The sequence below is a fragment of the Rhyacophila brunnea genome, unplaced genomic scaffold (assembly GCF_057557595.1).
Source record: "Rhyacophila brunnea isolate RB1 unplaced genomic scaffold, BYU_Rbru_1.0 scaffold_2, whole genome shotgun sequence".
Taxonomy (NCBI): Eukaryota; Metazoa; Arthropoda; class Insecta; order Trichoptera; family Rhyacophilidae; genus Rhyacophila; species Rhyacophila brunnea.
Window position 1 is genome coordinate 40,187,966 of NW_028232859.1, and position 12,716 is coordinate 40,200,681.

Sequence of the window (12,716 nt, forward strand, 5' to 3'; positions counted from 1 at the left end):
TCGGTATTATATTTATTATCTGTTCCGTGTTAGGTACACTAGTAAAATAAAAAGGATTTCAAGTTATACACAATTATATTTTTATAAAAATCGATGTTTTTTTTTTTTAAATAAATATAAAAAAATTATGTATAATATCTATGAATAGTCAAAAATCTATTAAGAAATGCTTAGAAAACTTAATAAACTAAATCGTAATAATAAATATGACCATAAAATATATGTAATAATAAGATGGGGTCCAAATTCAATAAATTCACATTTTTTTACAATAAATCGTAAGTTTATATTTAACTTAAAACAAAAAATATTTTTCTTTTAATGTTTTCAAATACATATTTATCAATTAACACAGTTGAAATTGTAAATTGTGAAAAAAATGTCTCAAATTGCAAGCTTCGTGTTTTTCCGCTAGGTGCCTCTGGCAGGTAAAGACATCGCCTTAAGCAAAGCAGCCTCGACCTCAGAAGAAGATGCAAGTGAGTAATTTATCTTGTAAAGTTGCCATGACAGAAACCTCCAGTTAAACAATGTAGTAGGCAGTGCTCGAAATGGAAAATTTCACGAACAGGAACGCTCTATAATTTTTCGAAAAAACGGTATGCTTAATTTTTTTCTTTACATACGTACGTACGAGTGCGTTGGATGTATAAATGCAACAATAAACTTTGAACATCTTACGCGGATGTATATTGAGCAAGTGGGCAAGGATTGTCAGCGCCGCAGGCGAAAGAACCTCGTCTCAACAAAGTATACCGTCAAGAATTGTATTATTATTTACTCTTACTTTATCTACCACCCATAATCAGCAGGCATGTTACTTCTACCACCACTCGTCACTGCTTATAACTTATATTACTGTCTCATTTGGGATAGTTCAGTTTGTTAATTAATTAAACTTAAAAAACAACATATCCGCATACCTACCATAAAGATTCAAATTAAAAATTAATTTACATATAACAAATTTTACAGATTATAGATTCAAGACGAGCACAGAATATTTTAAAAAAAATTAAAGAAATAGTATTAAAATAGTGTTTAAAAATAAAGAAATAGATGCAGCAACTATTAGAAAAAATAGTAAGTACCTATACAGAGACGAGTAAATACAAAATTTATACAGTGCATATCAGTATACCGATAGAGCTAACTACGCCATTTAATTATTTAAAAAGTTATCAAACTAAGAATTTATAAATCGTTCACATAAACTCGTTCTCACGCAGGAGGAATATACCAATATCCGAAGCGATTTGGTTGAACACAGTGTGTAAGCGTTCTTAAGATAAATCAATCGGATAAAGCCATGGATGGCATCCACACAGCTTCAAACAAAGGATCCTCAAAGATTTCTTTTGGACCTTCTCCACCATAAGGGCCATTAGGCCATACCTACTTCTAAGAAAAGCTTCAAGCCATCATCACCAAACTACGTAATTATAGCATTTTAAATTACCAATGGTGTATCATTAATAATCGGCTTTTGAGCTTTGAGAATCGATGTCTCCGCCGAATCTTAGGGGTACATTGGTACGACCGCGTTACAAATACCCGAGTTCGTGAGCACATCAGCCTTCGGTGATTGAAGTTATTACGAAGAGACGATTTACGTGGCTGGGACACGTATTCCGGATGCCGCCAAAGAGTGCGGCACTTCGTACCCTTGTGACACAGCCTCAAGGGTTCCATCGCCGTGGCCGCCTCTCCCTCACCCTGCAGCGGTGCTACAAAAGCGACCTATTTGCTGCAGGTCTGAGGTATGCCCCAATATTAGGACATGACAGGGTAGAAGAAGAAGTATCATTAATTATATAAGATAAAACATGACGGAAGGTGCAACTCGAGTTGCTAAACACGATTCCTATAGAATAATATAAAATTGTCATTAATCAGTAGGTACCTACCTATATTCAACATTATAAGGACTAATATTGTAGTGTATGTATATACCTATACCATAGGCCCCACATCGTGAAGCTGGCCCCCAGGCTAGGATCTTTGGTGGGGCCCCCTTCTTATCGCTAAGAATAAAGGCAGTATGTACGGGGTAACAATAATCTGTATATTTAGTGTTTTATTGTATATTTTAAAACATCCATACGAATTATGGAGATGTCGAGTATTGATAAACAATTAAGAATTGTTTCGTATAACCACATAACTATAAATAATAGTATTGTAAGAAAATTCTTTTTTTTTACTATTAAAGCAAATTTGTGATGTGTGTTTATCTCACTTATCTGGTCGATTCGCCTCGCCGGGCTCCTCCTGAGCACGGGCTAGAGCCCTTTCAGCCCCTCCTTGTGGAGACCATGACCTATATGTTACAATGATGATGCTTTGGTTACCATTATTGTAATATACGTACACTTACCACCTCAGATTAAAGAACTTACCACCGTATTTATTTAATCTATGACTACCATCTAAAATTATTTGTTGTCCGCACTGAACACGTACCTACCTAATTTGTGAGTGTATTTTAAACTAAACGATTCAATTTGTGATGTTTGTCCTTACCTAGTCTCATTATAGTCATTATTATTGCCACGGTGATGAATAATGATAATACAGAACAATAATTTATTATTATGATAGTAATAAAATTTTATTGGAGGATATTCCTTTTTTTTTTAAACAAATTTACAAACAAAAATTAACTAAAAGTTCTCTACATAGTAGGTATCTATTATTTCTATTATTTTTAAAGTAGCAAGTTACAACGTATGTAATAACACAATAGAAACGTCCCTTAAAAATAAACTAATTACGGTAGGCTATTCAATAGTTTCATACCAAAAACATTTTTGTAGGAAAATGGCATAATGGTGCATTTATTTATTACTCATTGTAAAAATAAGGGTTTACGACACGTCATAAATATTTTTAACACGTCGAGTCAATTGTCGAAATGACATTGAATCAGAAAACCCTGTTTCAACTGTATTGTCGATCTTAAATGCTTATCGGAGTGAATTTTTAATTTTTTAGCAGATTTACACGAAGTACCTACTACTTAATTAAACCTTCATAAAATTTATAAATATCCACTCATATTTATCATTTTCAAAACGAAAAAATTCTGCTTGTGGCCACTGGTCAACAGCATTATATGTTAAATCAGTTTGGATACCAACGACAAAAAATATACTTATATGTAATATATAGAAAGGTATCGCCTGCTGAGATGTTTAACCAAATTTCAAGAGAACAAATTTAAATAATACAAAATGTTTTAAAAAACAAGCGATTATCACTAATAAGTAGATTTTAGCGGAATTGTACGATTTAAATTACCAAACTTTATCATATTAATTTTACCACCGAAAATTTTGCCCGCAAAAATAGACGTGGGTATAAAATTAACACGGCGATTAGATGGCGATGAAAATAAATAAGTTTTATCACTCACAATAAAATATAAGTAATAAATTAGTAGGTAAGTAAATTCGCAATGCATACCAGTCAAAGGTAAAAGCGAGACTGTACTGAGATATTTCATACTTTAGAAATTATTATACAAATATGTAGGTGCCATCTTTATTTTTTATTGAATTTAAGTTATTTAAGTACAAAAGGTTTTCAAACAATGTCAGCAAAGGTACAATTCTTTTGTAGCTTGCAGCTGTAGTTACTTTTTTTATGTAAGTATGCAATTATTTGGAGTGTTTAGACAATGCATTTAGACACGGATGTATCGACACAAAAAAGAAAATTGAAAGAAATTTAGGGATGTCATAAATTTTATTTTTAACCCTTGCACGCCCGGCATGACATAACTTCGTTAATTTTTAATTTTGAGAAAAACTTTAAAAGATACATTCACACATAAATACCTCAATCTAACGAACCGCAACGCAATTTTAAATGAATCCACGAGCCGGAACGGTATATTTTGGAATTCCACGAACCACAACGGCGCTCCGGTGCGTTCCTGTCCATTTCGAGCGCTGGTAGTAGGTACATACAAATAGTATTATTGATTGTAAAATAACTAGAACAATATTATTTAGTTATATTGTAGTAAACATCTAAAAGCGACATCTAATTAATTCATCAAATATTTTCTTATATATAACGGAGATTTTAATTCAAATGGGTAAATTTTTTAAATGAAATATTATGTGCAATAATTAGTTTCCCATCTCCTAAACAGCATGTAATAAATTTTCGTGTAATTATTTTTTCCACTATACCACAGATACCTACTATTATAGATAATCATTTAAAAAAATGGTTTACGCCATCTATGAAATACGAAAGCATTTTTGACAATTTTATCCTCACGACGTTCAGTGTAAAACATGAAAGCCTTACAATGCCATCTGTCTATTTTTTGCGAGGACAATGTATAAATTTTATACTAAGAAGTTTGTAAAATATTCGTCATAATAACGTAAACGCACCAAATATCAACATAATAATTTTTACAGATATAATTAAAAATGTTGAAGAAAACTTTCTTGATTAAATATTAATTTATGGTAATCTATATTATGACGTATAAAAATAATCACCGTGTTACGACATCTGTTATTGAACTAAGCTAGTGAAATTGTAAAAAGTTTACTTTAATTAGTTATTTTAAAATAAATAGTGATTACATCACCTATCATATTTTTTAAATAGTGTAAATTATAGATTAAGACGAATGCTCCGCTTACCAAAGGCACCTAGCGAATGGATACGAAGCTTGCAATTTGAGAGAATTTTACTGATAATTTACATCTATACGTACCTATCTAAAACCATTAAAAAGAAAAATTATTTCTTATTTTAATTATGTCATAGATAAACTATATTAGAATAAACAAACGTTATAACATGTGAAGTCGTCAAAAGATCCCATGTTATTTAACGGTTATGTTTATCATTAAATTTTTTCTCTTATGCAGGGAAAATATTTTTGCATAATTCGTTGTTTTAATGTACCTACCTGTTTTATATTTATTTAAAAAAAAAACATTGAAACGAAGCTTTCAGGGAACTCAATATAGTCATGATGTATGGGTGAGGTGGGTTGGTTATAACCAGCAAATATTATCCAGATTGACCATCAGTGACGACCCGTGGGGGTAGGCAGGTTGAGCGTCGCTTGGGGGCGGCAGTTACTCGAAGGGCGGCAAATCGAGGAAATTCATTTGGAATATTTATATATATAGCTACCTAAGCTTAGTAATAACGAAAATATCTTTCCATTTAAAAAATCAGCTCACTGGTTTTGTCAGATTCGCGATATGTAGTTTACTTTCGTTGCCCTTCGACGTCTTTGGTGACCAGAAACGCCATGTGGAGATTTGCGAATAATTAGTCAAAATTTTTTTAGTAATGTAGGTATCCATACAACACATTTCTTAAATATTGGACTCATGAAAGGATGATAAAAATAAGTAAGATAAAAATGAGGCGGTATTTTGGCGCTGCCTAGGGGCGGCATTTTATCTAGAGACGTCACTGTTGACCATCCAAACATGTTTTTGAAGGTTAAACGCTCTGGGCGAAGAAGTGTACAGATATCCAAGTTGCGGAGGAGGGATGGTGCAACGTATGATCTACTAGATTAGAGAAACACTGCGGAGGAAAAACCTAAAGGTCAAAAGATTTTTGACGAGGCCAGAGCCCATTGACTGTAATGCCATATTTATGTATATACTACCCTGCTAAGTAAGCTACGTTTTTAGTTTTAGTGAAATGAGAACTCAAGTTTTAAACTACATTTTCTCTTACGTTATGTAAAATTCTTAGATTGTTTTGACATAATCTCAAAATAGACAGTGTGTGTCTTTTACTTTGCAGGGCCAGTATATTAGTATGTATATCTAAATGAATTTTATTGTAGATTAATATGTTTAGGTACTTTGAAAATAAAATTCCTGAAAATAAAATATTATTTTGTATTTTATTAAAGCACTGTGGGTCAATAAAAAATAAGCTCTTTCAGATACATAAAGTTGCCTTTATTGATTTTTTAACAATAAATTGTTATTACACAGTACAAAATAACATAGAATACAACAGCAGTCGCATTAAAGGCAAAACAAAGATTATTAAAAACTAAAATATTTATTATAAACATTAAACAATCACAATACAAAAAGCAATGATGTTTTGAGGGAAGCTACTTGGAGGAGCAAATTTTTTTTGATTGCACATTCCCAAGTCTTTAATTTTAAACCGAAGACAATGGAATAGTTTTACTTCGCTTTCAGAAAACAAACAAGAAGAATTTTAAAACTAATATTAAATTTATCACAATTATACATAAGATACACAAAAAACAATGGTAAAATATCAGAATAATAAATAGTTATTAGGTAATAAAAGTAAATAGTTATTCCATTAGACAAGTAAGAATGATAATATTTTAAATAAGGTTTATTTTTATAGCTACAGTATCATGAATCTTAGTGAATATTATGATATAATATCTAAGAATAATTTTATTGAGACAACCAAATAATTAATATTTGTTCATGAGTTATAATTATAGCAATGTGAAGCGTCTATCTGTATCTATTGTCTAAGAGCTTGACTGTTTTTTTCGAAATTGTAAACACTTTTCTAATTTTTTCCGCTCAATATAAATTGATGTCAAATATTTTGTTAAGAAATTAACACACATATAAAATTGAAAACGTGTTTCTACGTCCAATAAAAATATAATAAATAGGAATTTATTTTCATGTAATAATTTTCATATAAGAATAAATTTAATATTGATTAAAAGCCAAAGCTGTAATAAATATGTATAGGTATGTAGTTATTCAAGTTAAGGCAAGATAATTATTAATAGGTATATAATTATATATTCGGTAAACGTAAATTTTTACATTGCAATTTTAAAATATAATAACTATAAATAAATTTAACTATGCATTAAATAATAATTCAATAACTTAAATATTGAATCAAAAATGCAAATAGGTACAGCTTATTTTACCTCAGTAAAATAATATGTTCAAAATACTTAATAATAATATTTGACTTATGTAATATGAATATTTAAAAATTGAGTAGAAATACTAGACTTTTATATACAATTGGTAGAATTTATAGCAATTCATTACTTATATCTTTTTTATTAATATTTGCCAATATAATATTATTTTGATTTAGGTATCATCTTGGCTAAGAGAGGCAATATTATAAGGTCTGCTCAAACTTTCAAATGTTTCGATCACTTCTACTAAGAACTAACCCAATATTTACTTGTGTAAACCATTTTTTTTCAATGATTAGGTTTATCAAATACAATATATTGATGTTACACAAAACCAAAATATAACAAAAATATTTTAACCGACACCATCAAATACTAAGGCACATATTATTCAGTCTATAAGCAAGATTGATATTTTTACTTATTGGCACAAAATCATTTAATAACAATTAAAATTTTAACGTACTGATACTCAAAAACTTTTTTTTATTTATTTAAATTGGTAAAATTCAAATCTATCATTTTACTAAATCGTAATATAACATTTCATCATAGTGTTTACTTACACTTACACGACATATAATAATATATTCGATGATTAAACTCATTACACTGCAGTCAAAAATGTGTAGTAAGTATATTAATTAAAATATATTTTATTTACCTTGCAGCCCGGCACAATATTTTAAAGAAATAGAATTTAATATTTTTTTGATAAAACATACTCTATTTCAATATTTTCAAACTATTTGTCACGAAAAAAATAAAATATTATAATATTCTTATTAAATAAAAATAATATGGTTATTTATAAATTTATAAAGTTGGATTAGTATCTCGTTGCTCATCAAAATAAATAAACGTACTAAATGCAATATTGAATATTTTATCAAATTACATACATAGTAAAGTTTTTTATAAATAAATGATAAATAACCTCATTTTGGGAGAGTATCTAAGCGTTACTTATTTTATTTTTTAATAAATAAAATTATTAACTTACAATTTTTTTGTTCTCATAGAACTCAAACGATAGAGATTATTATTTTTACATAAACTATATTAGGCCACTAGCATTTTGTTTTTCTGGCATTTCAGTTACATAATGACTTTTAGCAAGTTTTAAGGGGGCCTTAGAATGAGTGTGACTGGACCAGCCGGGAGTCCTCGCAATAGTCCCCAAGCTTCTGTCCGGGTGAGGCCTAAAAGTTTAGCTTCTCCTGCAGCGAGGAGTTCGCTTCCGGAAACGATTCGACCACTCCGAGCTGCTGCACCACCTGAAAAATACATCATCGTGAACTTAGTATTCATCTTAAAATGTTCCAAACTCACAAATGCTTAGATAGGTACATACACAGAGAGAGAAAACTACTGGTTTACTTTAAAAATTAATATTTCTATTCCACAATGCATGATATTACATATATTTTAACACAATATCATTACCGAAGCCTTCCCTGCAGTAAGAAAATGCAGCTATTTATGAATTCTGAGCTAATCGAAATTTACTCGTAAGACTTGAGCGGGTAGATCGAGGTATAATACTTTTTGACTACGGAAGAGAGAATAATACTACACAATTTTAGTTATGATAAATGCACATAACTGGTAAATTTCATAAAATAATTTTTCTTTAGCGCAAATTAGAAACTGACTGACAATATTATTATTTTCCCCTTTCATTGTGTTTAATAAAAAATACACAGTAACAAAATATAAAACAATAATTTATTTTTGTGATATGGAATGAATGTCGTGTTTATAAGTCGTGTACGCACTGGAGTTGGCACCATCATAGAAATGGGAACAAGGCTCAACTTGCCCATTCAATCACAGAATAAAATGATAATAATCAATATATTGTTATAAAGCGCAATTATCTATTAAAGTGAAATTGATTATGACAATATTATACTGGATATTTTATGAAGCTGTCAACCCTTTTTTGTACTTAGGTGCGCTTTATATATCATTAAATAATAAATAAGTGATGATATCTTTGACATCATGTTATATTTATACTTTAATCGCGTTTCCCATAATTAAAAAAATATTAAATTAGAATGATATAAAGCACTTACCAGTGAACAATTTATTGATGAGAAGCGGCTTGTTCCCGCCCCCTTCCAAAGAAATCCCCAATCCTGCTCCTCCTGGAGTATCGGCTTTAAGCAGCTCCACAGAAATTACTTCTGAAGAATTGTTCTTGTTATCTGTAATATAAAAATAGTTTTAATTTATGACATAAATCAAAAACAACGTTTAAAGACGGCTGGCTTCTTATAGAGAAAGTTTTTCTATTTTTAAGTTATTAATACTTACACTTTTGTTTATTGGGGTGCTGTCGAAAAAAAAACCATATAAGTATCTAATAACCACATATTTTCTGGGCTCTGTAAACAAAATGATTTTTTGCGAGTAGCCGATGTAATACCTATATGCATTTATATTGTGTGGTATTGCGGAGTAGTTGCTCTGCGATATTATAACATCCTAATAATATAGAGTATTTAGCCATTTTGCAATATACCATACGATTGCATAATGCTATCTATGGACCACACGCCTCATGTAGGTATTTGTTTTAGATTTTCCCCAAATCTTTGTATCGAATAAATTTACGAGTACCTACTTATATAAGCCTTCCACAGTTTATGTAAATCGGAAGTTAAAATATAAATTCTAATGGGTTTTGTACTATTCCATTTGAGTCATTTTTTGCGATCGTAGTTTCGCTTTTCGGCATCTTCAGGCACTATGTGCAATCACCAAAAGGTAAATACACACTGACAACGAATGCAGTTAATTATAACTTATATAATAATTTAATAAAATAAAGTAGATATAAACTGTATCATCTACGTATTAAATCAAGGATCGCAATTAGAAAGCAAATAAATTATGAATAGTTGAAGTGTTGAAGTGTTATAAAAACCTCTATCACTAATAAGTAATAATACAATCAATAGGCGTATACATCGTCAAAAACTTAATAATATATCATTAAACAATAATAAATAATACTACTACATTCAGGACGTGTAAAATCGTCATACTGGGAAAACAATGGAAATGTATTGGGAATTTAATAGACTTAACTAATGACTAATGAGATATATCAATAATATCAGTCTTTAAAAAGTTATATTAATTAAAAAAAAATATTCATATATGCTAAGAATTTAAATTCAAATTCCATAGAGTACCTTCGGTCGATAGTTTAATATTAAAATATGCACAATTGTTGGTGCCTTAATTAATCTAGGATTTTTTTTCCGGCCATGTGCGATCCTGATAGGATCATATGGGCCTCACAGAGTGGAGGTTGGTATTGACAGATTTTGTTTTTTACGAGAAATGGATGTCAGCCACTTGCCCAACCTATTAGGTCCATACATACAAATTGAAAAACAATATGTGTACTTGCCAGACTCAGGATTCGAACCTGGGACCCACGGCTTTATAGTCCAACGCTCAAGCTGCGCGGCTACCGTGGGAATTAGATCGAGTAAAAAGATTTATATACATACTTGTTTGTTTTTCTGGTGAGGCGACTTCGTTTGTTGTAATTTCCTTTGATGGGCACTTCCCGTGTATTATTAGCGTCACTTCTGGCTGAGGGTCCTGGAAAATATCACCAATAATGATCAATAAAAAGTATTTTGCCTTTCACATATTCGGCCACGTCTCATGTTACATATATTATTATGAAACCAAGTAGCTACCATGACCGTACCTAATGCATTAAGATAATATTACTTTACTGTCGACATTTTAATGGCAATATTATTATAATTTCTCCTCGGAGCAATAACACACTAAATCACTTAATCGAAATGTCTAAATACCTTTAAAATGGCAACAGATTCAGCATGCGTGACCCCTCTCATAGAATGCCCGTTGATCGACAAAACCTTGTTCCCTTTGCAGAGTCTACCATCTCTTTGAGCAGCGCTACCTTGTAGCACCTTGTGAATCTGAAAAATAAATTTAAACATATTATTATTAAACTTATTACAAGAAATCTACAGCGAAAAATGTCAGTGGGGAAGATGTCATTCAATTCATCATACACGAAGAAAATGACAATAAGCAAAAATCCGTAGCAAAACTGTGGAAAGGGCCACGGATCGATTAGAGCTTTCCATAGAAGAATAATTATGTACATGAAAGGCAGACAAGTTTATCTCTAAAAAATACACTTCCAGGATAACACAATTAAAGATTTGTCATCCCTTGTTGACATACAGTAAATCCTCGACTTACATGATTAATTCGTCCCGAAGGTTTTCGTGTAAGTCGAAAATTCGCGTAAGTCGAACAAAACTTAAAATCATGCATTTTTTAAAAAATAATATGTGTTAGTTTCAAAGGATACGTGAAAATAAAATGGACCTACATACATACATTTAAGAAAACATTATTGATTGATGAAGTGGTTTGATTTTGCAATCCCCAGCGGCATTTCCACCAAGTAAAAGGGTTAGCATGTCTTTAGACACATTGAAACCTGGCATAGATTTTTCTAGTTGGCATATTATTATATGTCAGTTTGGCATTTTTTCCAATAAGCCCAGTTTCATCCACACTAAAAATCTGTTGTGGCAGGTAATCCTCATTTTTATGATTTTTGCTAGACTTGATGAAATTCATATCTCTCTCTCCATCCTCTGTATCTGCACAATTCGGCAGCATCACCTGTTACTTTTTGTTTTGTAGTTTATTGCGGTTTTTAACTTTTTGAAACTGTCCGTGGCTTTTAGTGAATGTATAAGTATCAGCACTATCATAATTTTTACACTGTATGTCTTCAAAACGACTCAAGACTTTATCCTGTATGAGTACCTATAACGCTTATTGGAATTTATTGTTCCATTCATATACTTAACCAATAATTTTTCTATTTCTTCTATTATTATTATTCCTCTTTTCTTGGTAATTACCGTAAATTGCATTACTACTATTTTTTACATGATCCTTAATATATAACATAATATTTTATGTAAACACAAGCGTAGAAAAACAAATTGCAGCAAAAAAAAAACATATGTTTAAAAATTGATTAAGTACGAATTCACGTAAGTCGTACTCGCGTAAGTTGATGACTTAAAGCTGTAATTACAAATTATTCTAAGAATTTCACGTTTCTGTTATGAATAGACACAAATTTTGAATATGATAATTATTTAGGTACAAAATCTTTACTTGGCTCATTTTCGGCTAAATTGGACTTACAGTCCCACAAACTTATCTGAAGAACGGAGAAAAATGGAACTACTATGACGACATAATATTGAATACGTTATTCCATTGTTAGATTATGTCCAGTTGCAAGTCTTGATTGGATAGTTTTCGACTGTGGCTACCCCATCAATTCTTCAGATAAATTTGTGGCACTGTACAGCTTTCTGACTTTGAGGCCCAGGTAGACAGTAGGCCCAACATGAGAGAAATGATAAATGTTTGAAATGCTAAGGCTTGATAATTTAAAAAGTACCTACTGAGTAGTAATTCCATGCTTAAATAATGTTTTATAATGCACCTACTATCTATAACTTGACTAAAAGTTGGTAGGTAACTAAACAGTAATATTGTATTACGTTCGGAAATTATTAAGGCTTACTGTATTTCACATGTCATTCATTAAGTAGGCTCTAATTTTTCGTTTTTCCACAAAGTTTGATTGAGATGAAGATTAAAAAACGCGCGTAGTAAAATTTTTCTGAATGAGTTCACGAAGGGCTCGCGGCAACGCATATTATTATTACCGTAA

At 30.7% G+C, this 12,716-nt stretch overlaps 1 protein-coding gene across 1 annotated transcript in view; it reads right to left on the minus strand.

The window, feature by feature from the left end:
- Window positions 1–7,751: 7,751 nt before the first annotated feature.
- The window catches only part of LOC147072312 (uncharacterized), a 173,835-nt gene continuing 168,870 nt past the window's right edge, over window positions 7,752–12,716 (minus strand). Inside the window, exons 5-8 of the mRNA XM_085947452.1 lie at window positions 10,792–10,920; window positions 10,474–10,567; window positions 9,025–9,156; window positions 7,752–8,220 (exon numbers count right to left, since the gene is read on the minus strand). Coding sequence (XP_085803578.1) covers window positions 8,066–8,220; window positions 9,025–9,156; window positions 10,474–10,567; window positions 10,792–10,920 — 510 coding nt within the window. The 3' untranslated portion in view covers window positions 7,752–8,065. The remainder of the gene's footprint in view (window positions 8,221–9,024; window positions 9,157–10,473; window positions 10,568–10,791; window positions 10,921–12,716) is intronic.